Here is a 19,747-nt window from a genome sequence, read left to right as displayed (position 1 = left end):
TCGTTTAAGGCAGAGGGCAACAAATTTGTAGAGCTCCAGAATTCTAAGCAAAAAGCTTTAGCTGAGTTGAAATAATTAATGTTGAAAATGCTCTGAGAAAACATGAATTCATTGCTCTACCCCCCGCCGGCCAAGGAGAAGTAAAAGAAATCAGAGGCTGAAACCGCAAAATTTGTAGTGGTCGCTGTGATCAGCTGGCCGTCGATCAAATTCTTCGTCGCCGATGAACCAAATGGCATAATCTTTGATGGACTGAGACTGTATTATTCAGTTATAACCGAATCTCTCCATGGAAATCCAATCTGAAACAACCAAAAAAATTACCCACAATTTAAATAGTGAAATATGTTCGATTTACAACTCTAGACTTCAAAATTTCTAAAAAGTAAATAAAATTGAAGTCATTAGAGAGTGACCAATTTGTTGCGGTAGGATGACTTTGAGCCCGTTTGGATGGGCTTAAAAAAAGTAACTTTTATGTATGAAGTGCTTTAGAACTTTGAAGTGCTGAAAGTTATTTTTATAAATAAGCAGTTGAGTGTTTGGATAAAAGTGCTTATGATGTGAATTTTAGGGTTAAAAAATAAAAAAAAATAGTTTCGGAATTTAGTTAAAATATAAGGGATATAAAAGTAATTTCCATGGTCAAAGAAAATGATTTAAGCACTTTGGAAAAAAAAGTTAGGAATCCTAACTTTTCATTTTTGACTGCTTTAAGAACTTTATGGCTTAAAGTCAGCATTAGGCAAACACGTCCAGAAGCTAAAAAGGGGCTTTAAGTTGGTTTTGACCAACTTAAAGCCAATCCAAACGGGCTCTTTGACTAATACTAACTTTAAGTCATAAAGTTTTTAAAGTCAGTCAAAAATAAAAAGTTAGGATTTATAACTTTTTTTTTCTAAGTGCTTAAAGTAATTTTCTTTGATCATGAAAATTACTTTTATATCTCATATATTTTAACTAAATTCTCAAACTATTTTTTTATTCTTTTAATCCTAAAATTCACATCATTGTAACTTTTATCCAAACACTCAACTGCTTATTTATAAAAATAACTTTTAGCCTTTTAAAATTCTAAAAGCACTTCATACATAAAAGTTATTTTTTTTAAGCCCATCCAAACGGGCTCCTAATAAAATCCAAAATGTACTGAGTAAGCTATTTTGGGATCAACACACCATGACCAATTTATAATCCAAATATCAAATTTATTCTCTGATGGATTTAATTTATCTTGTTCATGGTGGCATTTGAAAAAGACAAAAAACAGAGCGGTAGTTTGAGTGGAAAGAAGGAGAGAAGGAGAGAAAAATGAGTAATCCATTTGGGTTTGAAGGTTGAAATAGGAAAGGGTTTGTGTTTTACCCGATTTTTTATTAAATGAATTGTAAAAATTAAAATTATATTATTTAATTTTGGAGTGAACACACTCACAAGCTTTGAGATTACCGTTGATGTCAAATGGTGTATTTATAATGATTGAAAATGGTTTTATGGGCCTGCAAATTTTAGGTGTCTACTTGAAAAACAGGCATAAATTTAGGAGGGACTTTATGTATTTTTTCAAATTAAAAAATAATTTGATCGTAATAATAAAGTTCGCGAGGTATTTTCTTATTAAGTTTTGTTATATTTTTTATAATATATTTATGATCACTTGTGATTTTGGTCGGTAACCTGCCAAATATACATGGATAAAAGGGAGCTAGATACTTAAGCAACTTAGTTAGTGTCCATGTGCTAAATATAATTTCCATTAGAAAATTACTTTAAGAATTTTGATTTGCATGCAAGCCTTGTATACACTTCGTCTCTCCTCTTCTTTTCTCGTTGATGCACATTGACATCAAAAATTTTAATTTTACGAGTAAAATATTTTCTATCAAATGTGATTTTATCTATCTAAAACTTCTAGTTAAGGAGGAGAAATACTTACTATTACTTTCCAAGAAGCCTTCAATAGCTATATTGGGAATTCTTATAGTTTGATTGGAGAGAGAGTAATTAAAGTCGATTGAATCAACAATCAATCTGAAAAAAAATATTTTTAATTTTTGATTTCTTAAAAAAGGTGCAAAAGAAAAAAATGATAACTAATATAAAATAGAGATAGCAACAACATTGAATTCACTTATGACTCACTCAACCTTTAATTTAATCTTGAATTATGCTTCAAGGATTAGGAAAATGCCCTTTTTTTATAGAAAAAAAATGTATTTAAAAAAAATCTCCATTTCAACCTGATCCACTAGAGGTTAAATTCTAGCCAATAATTTGGAATGTAAATAGCATGACAAATATTATTCTGTATTGATTTTTTTCCCTTTTTAGTATTTTTTAATATTAACTTTCCGCGTAATGTGTTTAAGAAATAACATTTATTACATTACGTATCTTTAATTAAATATTACAAAATTCAAAAGTCTTCTTTACTTTTTTTATACTACAAATCAAGTCAAAATAAGAAGTCAAATAAATTAAAACGGATGAATTATATATAGATTATAATTTTTTAAAAAATTAATATTTTTAAAATGCTAAAATTCAAAATCTACTTATGAGCATGTAAGTAAAGGAAAGTGGCAATCGTGCGGTACTTAATATATTTTTCTTCTTCTTAATCATCAGAGGGGAGATGTCAGTATATGTTTTTTTAATTTTATTTTTTTAATTGTTATTATTATCATTATCATCTTAGTACTATTCTGTAATAGTTTTTTGTTCGTCTATTGTTGTTATCGTATTTATTATCTGAGTATCGCACTAATTTGTTGTTTATATTATTTTTTTGTATGCTATGTTTTATTTCTCTTAGCACTTTATTTTGTTGTTGTTATTATTTTTATTTTTTTATTTCTTTTCTAAAACTAATTAGTTGAGCCAATTATAAAATTATTTAGTTAGAAAATCTTTATGAGGAATGTAAGATTTTTTTTGTGCGTGTGTGTATGAATTCAAATTTAATATACCAAAGCAAACATCATGAAAAATAAAATAAAATAAAATAAGAAAGAATAGATAGAATTTTGTCATCATGGTGCAGCCAAACTTATCTTTTCTACTATATTTTTCTTTTATTAGTATATTATTATAAAGGTACTAGAGTTTAGACTGCCAATATATATTGGGACAGGTGAATAATACTACTAAATATTATTATTGAAGGGATTAGTTGAAAAAGAAGACGAAATTAGGTGATAGAATTAAAAAGTTAAAGAGAATACAAAGATTTCAAAGAAAATTTAAAACAAAAAAATTTATCGCTAACCAAAATAGTGAAAAGTAGAATTTTCATATAAAGAACTGACTTTTCAAATCTAAATGTAAAAAAAGAAAAGAAATTTTGACATAATTATTTTGACTCGAAAGATAAAAAGTATGATAAATATGAGACTGTACAAAATAATACTCATCAAATTTATTATTTTTAAGATTATTCTCTCACCAATGGTCTTAAAATTAAAAAAAAATAAAAAAAAATGATTCATTTGACTTTTCCTTCCCTTTTTTGGTATTCAAAGTCACATTTTTATTTCAAATTTTAATCAAATCATTAGCGGCTGCTAGTATATCTCGTGGTAATAAAAATATATTGCTTTTGATTAAATATATTATTATTATTTTGTCTTTTTGATGTTTACACTTGTCCATATTTTCCACGTACAAAATAAAGGACAACAGTTGATTTTTTTAATTATTTTTCAATAAGGGAGGGATATTTCTAAGATCCTGCTAATAACGTGCTAACATAAAAACAATGGCCTACAACCAGGGGTGTTCATGGTTCGGTTTGGATCGGTTATTGATTAAAACCATAACTAAACCAATTTAATCGGTTATTAAATGTCTAAAACCATAACCAAACCAAGTAAAATAATAACCACGGATTTGGTTATTGTCGGTTTGGTTCGGTTTGATTCGGTTATTCGGTTTATGACTAGCAGAGATAATTCAAATATTCTCTCTCTACATTCTTCAAATTCTTATGAAGCTCTTTTTTCCTCACGACCCACAAAGGTTCAAAACAGAAATTGAAACAACTTAAACATTCGGAAAAAAAAGAAAACAACTTAAAATCAATTTAAAATTTGAAAAACTCCTTACAAACCTTCTCAAAATTTGACAATCTTATACTTGGGGTCGAAGAGTTGAGGTTGCTCTTGAGCCTTCACTGTTAGTCTATGACTGTGAGTCTGTGACTTTGTGAGAAACCAACGTGAGAGGAACAAAAATGTAAAAGAAAAATAGATACTAGGGTTTTAAAGTTTTAACTTTTACTTTATGTTGCTGCTTGCTGGTCAAGTGCTTAGTGCTTATTAGAAATTTAGGATTTAGAATTTAGGATTTAGAATTGGGCTTGAGAGTTGGGCTAATGGGCTTGGATTGTTGGACTTGGACCGCTGTTTAGTGTTTATTAGAATTTATAATTGGGCTTGAGAGTTGGATTTGGATTGTTGGGCCTTAAAAATAAGTATATTAATATTAAGGGTAAATTACCAAACTACACACATTTTATTATTATATTTGCTAAAAGTCCCACTCCTTTAAAAAAATTACCAAAATCCCTTATTTTTAGTTTTTCCTTCATCTTTCAGATACATCACTCAAAAAACATTCTCTCTCCTCTAAATCATTTTCTCTCGTTATCTCTCCATTTTCAAGATCCAAAAATTTAAGAAATTTACTAAGCATATCCCTAATTTCTCGCCTAAAATCACTCACACAAGTTAGAGATTACAATCACTCACACAATTTCTCTCGTGCAGTCAGGACGTTTTCTGCCAGGGGCATAGATCTACAAAAGTATACCTCGTTCACCTAGCTTAATGCTTTTCATCTTCTTTCTGTATGAGCCTCATTAATGAAAATGTCTTTCTAATTAGTGCCCTACCGGAGGATGAATGGTTCAGAGAAATTGCAAAAGGAGCCATAAACAAGCTCCTAGGTGGTTCTGGATCAGATACATCTGAGATTGATGATGAACACATCATTATACATAATGAGGGGATGTCGAATATGTCGAATGGTTATGTATCAGCTATTCTCATGTATCAGATTCGAATTTAAGAGGAAAGTATATATGTATCAGATTCTCATGTATCAAGCTTTACTGCTTCTGATACATCTACAACCTATATCAATGTATCAGATGTTATGTATCAACCACAATTCAGTTGAAAACTAATACAACAATCTTCAATGTATCAACCCTTAATCTGTCGAATATGTCGAATGGTTATGTATCAGCTATTCTCATGTATCATATTCGAATTTAAGAAGAAAGTATATGTATCAAGATTTACTGCTTCTGATACATCTACAACCTATATCAATGTATCAGATGTTATGTATCAACCACAATTCAGTTGAAAACTAAAACAACAATCTTCAATGTATCAACCCTTAATCTATCGAATATGTCGAATGATTATGTATCAGCTATTCTCATGTATCAGATTCGAATTTAAGAAGAAAGTATATGTATCAAGCTTTACTGCTTCTGATACATCTACAACCTATATCAATGTATCAGATGTTATGTATCAACCACAATTCAGTTGAAAACTAATACAACAATCTTCAATGTATCAATCCTTAATCTATCAAATATGTCGAATGGTTATGTATCAGCTATTCTAATGTATCAGATACGAGGAAAGTATATGTATCAGATTCTCATGTATCAAGCTTTACTGCTTCTGATACATTTACAACCTATATCAATGTATCAGATGTTATGTATCAACTCATGTCATAAAGACTCAAAATTAAACCTTGTGCCTAAAAACAGTAACAACATGTCCTCCCTAAAAGTACCTTAACCAGATAAAGACCCTTTGTTTTCAAAGAAACAGAGTTTCATCTCCACCCTTCTTCCTTCTGACACAGAGTTTCCTTATAGACGTTGCAACAAATTTAGTCAAGAATCTAACCCCCAAACCTATATCAATACAAGATCTGATACATCGCTGTTATGCTCTGTTTTTAAAATTTTTTCATGTCTCTCATAACTGTTACTCTTTGTATGAATTATTTCCCTTATTTAGCAAAGTAATTGATTGAAACAAGGAATCTTAACTTAAATTATGTTACTATCCATAAATAACTCAACAACATTAATTATTCTACACCCCAAAACGTGATGTATCAGAAGAACCACAAATGTATCAGAAATATGGCAAAAATCAGAGAAATCGGGTAATTTAAGAAAAATGAGGGATAAGTTGTAATTGAACTTTTTCACTATGAGATTTAGGTAAAGTATACTAATATTAAATTAATAATTAAAACGTATAAAATATCTTTAATTATTTATGAAAAACTAATATTATACATATAAATAATTATAAATTTTAAGTATATAATTATCGGTTTGGTTCGGTTATTTATTCGGTTATTTTTTTCTATAACCATAACCAAACCAAATATTATCGGTTATTCATATTTAAAACCAAACCAAACCAAACTGAATGTCGGTTTTTTTATTCGATTTGGTTAAATTTTCGGTTTGATTTTGGTTTTAACCAAAACTGTGAACAGCCCTACCTACAATTCTTTAAGGGGTTGTTTGATAAGTATAGATAAAGTAAAATATTTTAGGATTAAGTTTAAAATTAAAATTAGCTTCATTTAATCAAGGTCAAATCTAAATATTTCATCTAACTTGATAGAGTATTATTTTATCTCATTTTCAGATAAAATAAAAAAGTTTTAAAATTATAATTTCAAGATTATAATCTCGATATAACTTCATTCCTAAATAGCCAAATCAAATAAGCTAAGAAATAACTTATCCTAAATTTAATATTAGAATAAATTTATTCAGATTTGATTGTGATAAAGTCGCATAATAATTTACCTCAAATTATAAAAATACTTTCACGTGAAATAACAATTCTGATATATAATGACAACTTTTATCCGTAAGTTAAACTCCTCTAAATATAGCAACCAAACTCATCTCTCCCAATAGTCAAACAAAAGCTTTTTCTCTCTTATAATTTTTTCTTCTGCTTGCTTCAACAAGTACGTAAATTCAATTTTGTGCCTTTTATCTTCAATTTTCATCTTTCTTTTCTTCCTTGTAATTTCACTATCTTAGTTTAGCTGAATTTAGCTGTTTTCCCCCTTTAAAACGAGCTAAATTTCACTTCTTTTGGAGATTTTTGTGCTTTTTGATTGATCAATAAGGTTAGTGATTTCTCTCTACGCGGATCTGGAAAAAAAGAAGTTAATGGATTATTTTGGAGTATATACAGTTATTCTATCCGTAAAAGTTTGAATTTTTCTTGTTTTTTTTAGTAATTGAAAGTATTTAGAACCTGCTGCGAAAAGCTAGCTTCGTAGCTGTTCGAGCAATGGATCTGCTTTTACGTCAGTTTTATTATTTGTTGTAAAAGGGGCATTTCAATTTTTGGGGGAATTATGTTCTATTTTACTAGTGCTGCAATTTTACTGTAAATTTTGATTTTTTTCTTTGAAGCTTTGGATTTTCATAGCTGTTATTGTTTTCTGTACGTTTTGTTGCCATGTCGTCTTGATTTTCGAAATGGGTGTCCGGAATTTCTGTTTATCTCTCCCTCTTTTTTCTTGAAGTCTGTAAAATCAATGGATGTATTGATTCACTGCTTGTTGTTTCCCCTCAGTTATCTTATTATCTTGTTGTTGTTTCTGTTGCTTCTTTTGCACTGTTTGTTCAGCCAACAGTCTTTGGGAAACAACCTCTATACCTTCTGTGCGGACACTCTAACCCCTGTGGACCCCAATTGTGGGATTACACTAGGTTTGTTGTTGTTGTTGTTGTATTAATAGTAGTGATGAAATGTAGCTCCTGAGCAGTAGGTTCAAAATTATGCTTGTTTGAAAATCTTTTTTGGGTTTGATATAGAGGAAATAAACGTATTGTTAATATGGTATGTCTTATTCAATTCGTTTTTTGGGTAGAATTCAGGTGCAAGATGTAAGTTTTTGTCCATTATGTGCCATATCTCAACCAGTAATAAAGGGAACTAAATTTTGGAGTGTTGATAATGTGTTGTTTTGTTATGTAACAGGCTTGGCAGCAGAGTTCTTTTTTCTGTGGGTTGACCTGCCCTTCTTTCTGTTGAAAGAGAAACACTGGTGTAATGACTTGTTTTGGTCTCTGCCTAGGAGGGAAAGCATCTCCCCCTCACAACCATGTTGTGGAAATTGATGAAGGTTGAGATTTCAACTTTTTTCTCAACTCTCACTTCTCTTTCTTGTAACTGTTGCCAGCTTCCATGGCAGTATACCATACTTGAGCGAGTTGTTGCAATTAGGATTCTTTGCTCTTCTTAAGCATGGACGAACATTGCCTTTTCCATATATGATCTCTCCATAACGATTCAAGTTGTTGTGGTTTAGTGGTCAATGAAGTGGGAGGAGAACCATGAGGTCTCATGTTCAAATTCCAATTGAGGCCAAAAATAACTAGGTTGCCACCGTCTTCTCATCTGCCTCGTTGGTGGGAAGAGTTATCCGGTGCCTGTGTTGGTGGGAGGTAGCAGGTACCAGGTACTTGGTGAAATAATTGAGGTGTATGCAAGCTGGTCCGGATACCACCTTTATAAAAATGATTCAAGTTGTTGCTATCATTCAAGACATGTTAAGGTTCCTCACTAGATTTAGAATTGTTGCAGAAATTTCAACCATTGAGAATGCAAGGGTGTACAGCTACCGGGAATTGCGTGCTGCAACCGAAGATTTTTGCCCTGTAAACAAAATAGGGAAAGGAGGGTTTGGTTCTGTCTACAAGGTATTTTGTTCTCTACAAAAAGAATTTTCAATTTTGCAAATCCATTCAATTAATAAGCTAACTTAATATTCTGTTGTTAGGGGAGGCTAAGAGATGGAAAAATGGCTGCTATTAAGGTACTTTCTGTTGAATCAAAGCAAGGTGTAAAGGAGTTTTTGACAGAAATAAAGGTGATCTCAAGTATAGAACATGAAAACCTGGTGAAGTTGTACGGTTGTTGTGCGGAAGGGGATCATAGAATACTGGTGTATAACTACCTGGAAAATAATAGTCTTTCCCAAACTCTGCTTGGTGAGTTGAAGTCCTTTGTCATTGTTATTTTTAACTTTTCTTTATTCCTTCTCTTTGGTTTGTACTTGTGGCAATGGTTACTGATGTTTGCTTACTCACAGGTGGTGCCCATAGTAGCCTCAAGTTTAGCTGGAAAACACGAGCTAAAATATGCATTGGTGTTGCACGAGGACTTGCATTCCTCCACGAAGAAGTCCAGCCTTATATAGTTCATAGAGACATTAAAGCAAGTAACATCCTTCTCGACAAAGACCTGACCCCAAAAATTTCAGATTTTGGTCTTGCTAAGCTTATTCCAGCTGATTTGACCCATGTTAGCACTCGGGTGGCAGGAACTCTGTAAGTTTACATATTGTGTTGCTTTTTATCTTCTTATACAAATTTCTCTTGGTGAATTATAGGTTATGAATTAAAATGACTAAGCCATTCAGAAACGATCAAGAATGTTCTGACGTAAGAATATCCAAAGAACAAGATGATGACTTTTTAGTATCATCTTTTTTCCTATGCAGAGTCCCATTTTAGCTTTATTATAGACAAGGTCAACTTTTGATGGGGTGGACAATGAATAGTGAGGTCCACTTGGTTGGATTAATTTTGACGGTGTAAAGCGGAAGAAGGATTTGGTTTGACTAGATTGGCATCCAAAATATTTAATGTGGTGTATTATCCAAAACCTCAATACCTTTTGGAATAAATTAGTACAAAGTATGGCATTCAGAAACCAACACCAGATCTGGAAAATTACCTCTTTCAGTCTGTGGAACTTTATTTTGAGTTTAATACATAGATTCTTCCTTGTGTTTGGGTAAAGGTTCTTCCAGTTTAGAAGGACCATGAGAGTGGCGGTTTTATACTTTTCTTGTACACACTCGTTGGGATCATCTTTTTCCTATTCATAGTGCTCCCATTTTAGCTTTATATCCCACAGATGAAGCTTCCATGTCTAGGAATACTATTTCCCTAGTCTAAACTATTGGAGGTGGATACTTTAGTTTGCACTTGAACTTGACAATTTACTTCTTTCTTTTTTTCCTAATTTTAGTCTTGATCTTTGAGAGATCAAGCATGCTGCTCATCTCATAGTCCTTCTTTCGCCATCTTTGTCCTTTATAATTTTCCTTGGCCTTTATTCTTGTAATAGAGCAAAGGGTTTCAGTTGCATTTTAATTTTTGCACTGCTCTTTCTCGAGGAGTTGTCACTGAGGCTGTTTAGTTTTTGTTTTAGTTCAGTGATAGTTCCGCTCCTGTGAATAACTTCATTATCTTAATTTTTTAGCTGTTTGAACTCAAGATGGTAAGATACTCTAGGATTGTCCAATGCCTGGAGTTGAGTGGTGTATTCGAGTTGAACTTGATGTGAGAGTGCTAAGTAATCCTCTGAGCCCTTATATCAGGAAAAAGTTTGTTATTGTCTTCTTTGTAGTGTAAAGTCAGGGTTATTTAAAGATGATCTTAGGATCAATTTGTGTGCGGAGCCGCAGAAAATTGTATACAGATTATGGAGTTGGGAGTATAATGAATGATGATATCAATGAATATTGTATTTACTATCAACTTGGTTCTTCACATTTTTTATTGGATATTTAATTTAATTTTGTAATGTCAAAGCGTCTTGTCCTTCTTCACGACACTTGTTCTTCCTAAATTGAGTAATGCTCTATCTTGAAATTTGAACAAATCTCTGCCAAAAGAGTTGTGCTGCAATTCATGGCACCTTTACTCTCTGAGTTAGTCAAAGCAATGGTAATATCAAAGTAATGTAACAAAGTAAGTTTGGAGTACTGACGAATTGCCAGATGCTTAAATTATGTAACAATCACTTTATTTTTTTGATAAGTATGTCTCAGTCACTAATTTTGTCAATGAAGTGCAACTTTGTAGTCTAATTTAGTAGTAGCGAGGAGTTAATGACGCAAAACTTGGTGGTAGTAGTTTAAATTGTAAGAAAAAGAATGAAGAATAGTTTTTCCCCTTGCCTACTTCTTTAGTCCAAATCTACCTGCTTGCCTCTCCAGCTCTATATATTCTCCTTCCTGATCCTGATCTAGTGATGTTATAAAAGAAAATGTTGAAAGGCTATTGATGGTCTTATTATATATTCAGCTAAAACTGGAAACAGCATATCATTATTACTTGCTTATCATAGCGTATAAATTCTTACATGCTTATTTATTTGTAGAGGTTATTTGGCCCCTGAATATGCAATGAGAGGACAGTTGACACGGAAAGCAGATGTATACAGTTTTGGGATTCTCCTTTTGGAAATCGTTAGTGGAAGATGCAACACAAACAAGCGGTTACCTATTGAGGAACAATATCTTCTTGAACGGGTATGTAGTTGCTTTTAACATTATTCTGTTTCTGTTGGATCCCGGCTACCTGCTGAACGAAAATATCTAAGAACGTAATTGTTTCTATTCATTAATAAATATGAGGGATCTATGGCCATTGGATTCTCGACTGCTCATAGAACATGATGGGAAGTCAGCATGGGTTGTTTAAAAAGTATTATCCTGGCAGTCTCTTTGCATGTTTATGACATTCTTCTTATTGAGATAATGACAGTCCAATGCCTTCGGGTGATCTAGTTTACAAACTAGCCTGCAAATGTATAGGTTTTGTATATTTGGGCTAGCGCCGGTAATTATGTTTGGCCGACGAGATAAAAAAAGAAAGAAGCCCATTCTTATTTGCGCTCCTGCAGACAACATCCTTGAACCTAACCTTCTAAAATGGCAAGAAATGTGGACATCTAATCCATTGTTTGTATGTTGTTTTTCTCAAGCGGGCTTATCAATATAATGTTGAAATTATAATTGCTTGCTTAAGAACAGAACAAAAAGTACATATAAATGTTATCCAGCCATTGAAAATGAATAGGATTTCCATCCCTAATTCAGATAGAGAAGATATTGGGAGAGTGGTATCACATTCGATAACTTGATATGCAGGCATGGAGACTGTTCAAGAAGGGAGAGCTCATTCAATTGGTAGATGCATTATTGGGAGATGACTTCAGTGTTGATGATGCTTGCAGATTCTTGAAGGTATCTCTCTTATGCACCCAAGTCATGCCCAAGACCCGACCATCGATGTCCACTGTGGTGAAATTGCTGACTGGTGAGATGCAAGTGGATGATGAAGAAATATCTGAGCCAGGCATGTTATCAGATCTAGTGAGTCTCAGGAATCAGAAGAATACATCATCAGACTCACTATCTGCTGGCTCGGGAAAACAAGTTGATTCCGCTGCATCCATGAACACGACGACACATGGTACTTTGACTTTCACGACAATAGATGACCGAAGTAGCTGAGCTAAACACAGCATGGTAAAACATGTGCTTGTCTATCTTCCTTTAACTGTTGAGTTTATTTCTTCATAAGATTTTGCTCCGTAGTGCGTGGAATTAGGAGCTTTTTCACTTCATTTATATTCTAAGCTGTAAATATAACCTGAAATTTGTATAATTAGATTAGGTATTCATTGAGACTTTCCCCTTTTTCTTTCTATTTAAGTACATGTCGCAATTGTACCACGAGAGAATTTTTCTTGGTAATGCCATGATTTGTAAGAATAAAGCTTCCATGGAACTTAAGAGTATTAGTATATAAGTACACTACAAATGCCTTGAACAATATCTCCTTGCACGTCATATTTATTATCTTGCCATTACTATTCACATGGTCACCATCATCATTTATTATCTTACCATAGTATTCACGTGTACGCACTAACACTACCTCAACTCGCAACGAAGTATTCGATTTCAACATCGATTTTACAAATTTTTGGGGGGTTTGAGATGCCTGGTTGTGCCAATTTCCCTAGTTGACAATATGACTTTTATGCCTGAAGGCTCTGTTGCTCGGACTCTTCAAAAGTAATGTTGCATCTGTATCGGACTTCACTACTTTGGGAGGATCCGACAACATTATTTCAGAGTCTTGAGCAACATAGCTTGAAGGACACTGAGGACATGGATTGTAAATGACAAAGAAATGAGTCTCCTGATGCTGTAGGTTTGCTCCTGGACCGAAGTTGATGAGACATAAAGGGCAGCTCGATGCACTAAAGCTCTCGCTATGCGCATAGTCCGGGGAAGGGCCTGACCACAAGGGTCTATTGTACGCAACCTTACCTTGCATTTCTGCTAGAGGCTGTTTCCAAGACTTGAACCCGTGACCTCCAGATCACATGACAACAACTTTACCAGTTATTTCAAGGCTCCCCATCAAGTTAATGAGACATAATCCTTACATAATTATAACAATTGGAAACTTTTATTTCATATGAACTCTCAACATGAAAAAATAATATTCACCTCAATGACTATATCATCTTCTTCAGTGTAAACTACATCTACTTGCCCAATCAATTTAATCATCAGAATAAGAACAAATGAAAACTGTAATAATACAAAAGAATGAAAAACCTAATTTCTAGTTTTGTAACATCTGCACCATAAAATTAGATAACAGAGAACTCTGTAGCCCAAGATGAAACACAACATCACTGCTAAGTTGCTCCATTTCTGTGATTCTTTGAGGTCTTGCTGTTTCAAGAAGTCAATCGCGAACAACTTGCACTCTCCTCTTTCACTTTCTAAACATCTTTTTCCTCCCTTGCCTCCATACTCATTTATCAAGAAACACTCGAACGGGTACTTAAACAGACTTAGGTAGTGCATGAAGATCCAGTAACTAGGTATCTTCTCCTTTGTTAGGAAATAGCCTGAGAACAGGAAGAAAGACCCCATCAAGCCAGCAATAATAGATGTTCCCATGATGAAGTTTGGGACAAGCGCGCTGAAACATGCAGTGAAAGAATTTGACATTAAAACAACCATCCAAACTACCATGGCAAAATAGAGGAACCCGTCCATGTTTCCCCTCAGACCAACGAGCCAGTAAACCGGGACAGTGTAGAGAAGGCTAACCATTAAGAGGAAAGGAAGAAACACAAAGGTGTTTGCCACAACATAAGAGGATACTCTGTATGCTCCTCTTGAAGTCTCCCTCATAAAGATTGTTCTCTCTTGTAAGAAAATGGGTAAGCCTTCTGTCATGGAGGAGAGCAAGAACGTTAGACTGAACGCGAAGAATCCTAATCTGGTTTGTAAAGCAACCTGCCCTAGATTGTTGTCAACATTCATGAATATTGACCCCAGTATAAAGCCTGCTACCAATGCTTGTATTATTCTGGTTGCAAAAAGTTGCTTAGTTCTGAATATGTTCTTGCAAAATCTTCCACCAAGTATTAAAATTTCCTCAACATGGGAATTCGCGTAGGAAGGACACTTCTCTACCATGTCATTGTGGTTGGAAATTGTAAATCCATCATCATCTTTCCTCAGACTTTCCTTCTTTTTGTGATGATCCTTGATATGGAAATGGACATTGGGAGTTTCTGAAGTTTGAATGACAATGCTGCCAGTGACATCAATGGCAAATTCAAGCACATTGATGTGGGGTGGAATCTGTAGACCGGAAAACTTGATCCTCTCTTCGAGATTCTCCAATGAACCATTGTGAAGAACACACCCACTCGACAGCAAAACAAGTCGATCAAACAGTTCAAGAATCCGAAAACCAGGTTGGTGGATAGTCAAGACAATTGTCTTGCCTTGACGAGCCACCATCACTTGAAGAAGTGATATAACATGAAGTGCTGACGCTGAATCCAGCCCAGAAGTTGGCTCATCAATGAGAATCACAGCAGGATCATGTACTAACTCAACTCCAATCGACACCCTACGCCTTTCACCCCCCGAAATTCCCCTGTTTGATCCTCCCCCAACTCTTGCACCAGCTACCTTTTCCAAACCAAGCTCTTTGATCAGCACTCCAACTCTATTTGCAGCCTCTTTTTCCCCACCTTGTAGTCTCAGAAGAGCACTATACATGAGTGTTTCTTCAACTGTGAGCAGAGGAAACAGGGCATCTTCTTGTGTGACATAACCAGATAATCTCCGAAAACACGTGGCATTCACAGGATGACCATTAACTAGTACCTGTCCAGTGACTTTTGTTGGTGATATTTTCCCTGCAAGAATCTCTAGCAGAGTTGTTTTTCCAGCCCCACTTGGACCAGCAATAGCTGTAATCTCTCCTGGCCTTGCTTCACAATTTACATTCTTTATGATGAACTTCTGAGGCCTCTTAGGATTCTTGCAGAAAAACATCCAACTGAACTCATCATATAAACTAGGAAGTGCATAGGAAAGATCTCTTGTTTCTACAGTATAAGAACCTTTTTTCCTGCCACCAGAATCCGGTGTCGTGACCGGAAGTTCCATAGTTGAATGAGATGTAAAGAGGGTAGAGAATCAAAATCTAGAGAGGGAGATGAGAAGATAACAAGAGGAGATGAGCTAACACACCAACCATAATAGTCCCCTTGTGTAATATTTGTATGGGAAGAAAATAAAGTTGTTAAGTGTTGAAAAGGAGCTTTCTTGAACTTTTGTTGATGTTTTTTGGTGAATTGAAGCTAATGTGTTTGAAGCATAAAGGAGAAAAGAGAGGTTTCTTCTTTGTGATTAGTCTTGCAGGTAAACTGTATTGTTGACCATGCAGCCTCTTTTCTTATTGCATAACTAGTCTTCTTTCTTCTCTACCTGCCACCTCTATTCATTCTACTCCCTCCGTTCCATTTTATGTGGCATCATTTGACTTGACACGACGTTTAAGAGATTTTTTTTTTTTGAAACTTGTGATCTAAAACACAATCCTTATATATTTGTATGACTGTAAATCATTTTATGAAGGGTAAAAGAGAAATTTTAGAGTGAAATCATTTGTAATTATAGTAAGATGACATTCTTTTTGGGACAAACTAAAAAAGAAAGGATGTCACATAAAATAGGATGGAGGCTTCTTTTTTTTTTTAAATTCTTCCTTTTGATTATTCTTTTTGACACTTTAATCATTTACAATCACACAATCATTCAGGAATTATTAAATCAAAATAAATTCTCCCTAGCAAGAAAATTGTATTATGCAATGGGCTATATTGGTCATGTTCTTCACAAATTATGATGATGAGTGTCGAATCCTACATTTTTTTGAGAGTCTAAGCATCATAGGCTATGAGTATCAGAGTAATATGAAATTATAGTTAATTAATACATATTTTCACTTTATTTTGACTTAACAATGCTAAATTAGTATAGTTTGGTATACCTACGGATGAAAAATAAATTTTCACCCATGATTAATCAATTCAATCTTATACCCTTGTACTTTGTCTCTTCAACCATCAATATTTAAGAATACATAAACCAAAGGCCATCCAAAATATTTAAAAAGTTATACCATTTAGGTATAACTTGAATGAATATTTTGCTATTATGAGTATCTTTGTATAGTGAATTAGAGTAATTTAATTCCATAATGATTAGTCGTTAGTCCTAATATCAAATTTGATTCACTAATATATTATGACCATTTGTTAAAAATATTTTCCACACGCTTTAGCAATTACAGCATATTATAAACAGTAAACAAAACATCAAAATCCAAACCAACTCTCAGAGATTGTTCCAAACAAAACAATAACGTGCCCAAGCAAGCCAACCCTCTAGTAAACAATTTCCTTTTCTTAATTTATTGTGACGGTGGTGGGCTAGTTTACACGCACCTCAATTATTTCACATGATTTCTATTCTCCAGCATTCTACCAACACAAGTATCACGTAATTCTGTCTACCAGTAGAAGCAAAGTTGTAGTTATGTTTATGTGTTTGAAATAATCAGTAGTTTTAGCCTAGACTATATATTTGTGTTATAAAATTCACTTATTATGTATAAATCTAGAATTCAAAATTCATAAATTCGAAATCTTAATTCTATCTTTGACCATCAAAATTTTGATAGATACAAAACGATCACCTACATAATATTATTATTATTATTATTATTATTATTATTATTATTATTATTATTATTATTATTTTTGTCTCGGCTAGAATTTGAAATGATTCTCTCCATCTTATTGACCATGAGAATAAACAACTATTAGATAAAGATGTTGCACTTGTCAAGAATTTGGAAAAAAACAAAGTAATGATAGATATTCTTCTGAACTTTTTAGGTAGAGAGCAGTAATAAAAAAGAAACATTTTGGACTTATAGGGTTCAATAATATTTTTCAATAGTTAGGTCTTGACAAGTATCAGTGGATAAATAGTAATCAAATCTATGTTCACATATGTGCTTTGTTAATAATGGTAAAGCGCAGAAATACATCTAAATTATAGTAAAATTAATAATCACACTCTTTTATTATATGTAGCTAGTATCTATTTTAATTAATAAAGCATAATTTTTTTGATTCTTTTTATAGTTGAAAACATTCTCTGTATTTAATATACAAGAGGGGTGTGTACTTATTTGTTTCAATATGTTCTATGCAGAATATTTAGACTTGACTTTATTTCTCATGAAGAATTCTTGATTAAAGAAATGCTGAAAAACAAAAAATACCAAAAATAAATTAAAAAGGAATTAAAATAAAACCTCTACATAATTTAAAAGTGTGTAATTCACAATTTTAACTTTTAAGAAATTAAGTAACAAACTTTTCGTTTATACTGTCTATGTTAAAGATTTAATTTAAAAGGACAAGAAAGGACAACAGATTATCCATAAGAAAGAGGTTACCTTTTGAAATGCGTCTATAGAGTGCTGTCATCTTCAAATTTTTATATTCTTTGATTTTTTTTTAAAAAAATATTGATGAATGTGTGTTGTATTTTTTAAAAGTGATGTTTTTTTGAACATTTCAACATGAATATTGTAATTTTTTTAAAGAGTTCGAGGAATATAAATATACACACTTTATAAATGTTGTTATAGGCGAACTTAATATATTTGTTTGTTTATTAAGAATGACAAAATTAATTCATAAAAATATGATCAATTCATTTATTGACATTATTAAAAAGGCTCTAGAGATGTATTATATATACTATCAACTATTGCTTGATCAAATTTAAGCTCTCCTTGGAATGTTAAAGCTATGAATTATCCTTTTACCAAATTTGGCCTTGCAAATATATGTAGAATAAGAAAGCAATAATTGTTTCTCTCTCATACTCATATTATTATAGGGATTTTTTAAATTTATATAATTAAGAAGTGATTAATTTTTTTCTTTCAAACTATATTTATTTAAATAAGTGAATTTTATGTAATCAAGAAATCATATTAAATAGATACTACTTAATTAAGGGTAATCTAGTGAAAATATTTTTTACTTTTTAAGAATGAATGAATACTTTAAGAAGTGCGCTCAAAGCTAAAAACATCATATAATATGGACTAAATAAAGTAGTTCCTTTTAACTTGAAACTTTTGACGTTAAAAATAGTCAAAACTTAGTTTTGCGATTTAATTTATTTTAAAACGCCGTTACATAAAATGAAACAGACTTACCGAGGCAATATAAATAATCTTGACGATGAGCTTTTAAATCATTTTTGCTCATTGTCCAACAAATTACAAGCAAAAAGGAAAGTACTACACACATAACACATTTTACAATAGCGTTTATGAATTAAATTTAAGTCCATTATTCATGCAAAAATCTTTTTTTCTGAAATTTGCATCAAAAGCTAATGAAGAGCAGGAGCTATATTGAGTTGCTGAAAATGCAAGGAAAGGCAAGTAAAATTGCCCCTTCTGAAAGCCCATAAATACATGAAATAAACCAAAAATAAAGAGGAAACTTACCGAAATTTCACTAGTTTAAGAGCTAATTACGTAGATACACTCTAATTTATAATGTTATGAATCGTACCAGATTTTGATGTGTCCAGATATTTGTATCTCGGGATATATGAGTTCAAAATTAGGTGTAATTTGTTCTAGACACGTTGTATCCAAGTGGATTCGCATGTATACGGAATACATAGACAAATCTCTCTCACCCCCCCTCCAATCTCACTCGCCACTCTCCTATGTATATGGTATCTCAAATACATGACTATCGCGCTCACTTATCTCCCCATTATCTCAAATACATGACTATCGCGCTCGCTTATCTCCCCATCTTGCTAAGAAACGTGATTATTTAAAAATATAAGTAGAATTAGTATATATGATATGGATATATGTCTAATGAGGTAATTTCTCTAAAATAAAATAAGCTCTAAAAATATTTAAGGTCACTATTGCTTGATTAATGTCTTACGAGGTTTATCATAAATTGAGAAGTCCCCACTCGTTATCAGCCTATTGCAACTCTTCTCTTTTATCCATATTTGGAGTCGGGAGTGTGAGCAAAGCTCAAGTGGCAGAGTTTTCTAGTCCTATAGGAGTTTTATACGCCAGTAGAATATACAGTGGACTTTTACTCAGGGGCGGAATTAGTAAGGGCAGAGGGGTTTACCTTTAACGAAAAATTATAATATTTATATATGGTTAAAATTAATTTTTATATATATATAGTAGATAGTGAACTCTTTTGGCCTCTTCGTGTGTTTATTTTTTATATTTCGAATTCCCTTAGTGAAAATACTGATTCTACTGCACTTTCATTCCTATTTTGTGCTTTGTCTAACATTGACTCGTGATGAGCTTATATTTAGCGACATGTTCACTATTTATTCTAATAATCGACCCAATTTACTTGAGAATGAGGCGTAATTGTTGTTGGTTACTTTATTGTTTAGT

General features: G+C 32.6%; 2 protein-coding genes across 3 annotated transcripts; one reads left to right on the top strand and one right to left on the bottom strand.

Annotated features, from left to right (window-relative positions):
- The first annotated feature begins 6,942 nt into the window (after positions 1 to 6,942).
- LOC129892201 (cold-responsive protein kinase 1-like) lies at positions 6,943 to 12,709 on the top strand. 2 transcript variants are annotated; one of them, XM_055967757.1, is made up of 7 exons: positions 6,943 to 7,026; positions 8,055 to 8,199; positions 8,661 to 8,776; positions 8,857 to 9,067; positions 9,169 to 9,406; positions 11,250 to 11,400; positions 12,022 to 12,709. In XM_055967757.1, exons 2-7 carry the CDS (start codon positions 8,127 to 8,129, stop codon positions 12,385 to 12,387), a joined length of 1,155 nt encoding a protein of 384 aa, XP_055823732.1. In that variant the 5' UTR covers positions 6,943 to 7,026; positions 8,055 to 8,126; the 3' UTR covers positions 12,388 to 12,709. The 2 variants fall into 2 exon arrangements, with proteins under 2 accessions (XP_055823732.1, XP_055823731.1); XM_055967756.1 differs by having other exon boundaries at positions 7,007 to 7,191.
- A 364-nt stretch (positions 12,710 to 13,073) lies between these two features.
- LOC129892146 (ABC transporter G family member 10) lies at positions 13,074 to 15,613 on the bottom strand. The gene has a single exon (XM_055967697.1). The coding sequence runs from the start codon at positions 15,367 to 15,369 to the stop codon at positions 13,507 to 13,509; it is 1,863 nt and encodes a 620-aa protein (XP_055823672.1). The 5' UTR covers positions 15,370 to 15,613; the 3' UTR covers positions 13,074 to 13,506.
- Positions 15,614 to 19,747: the final 4,134 nt, after the last annotated feature.

The sequence above is a fragment of the Solanum dulcamara genome, chromosome 6, assembly GCF_947179165.1.
Source record: "Solanum dulcamara chromosome 6, daSolDulc1.2, whole genome shotgun sequence".
Taxonomy (NCBI): Eukaryota; Viridiplantae; Streptophyta; class Magnoliopsida; order Solanales; family Solanaceae; genus Solanum; species Solanum dulcamara.
Note: the sequence above shows the minus strand (reverse complement) of the source record. Positions and strands in the feature narration are given on the sequence as shown.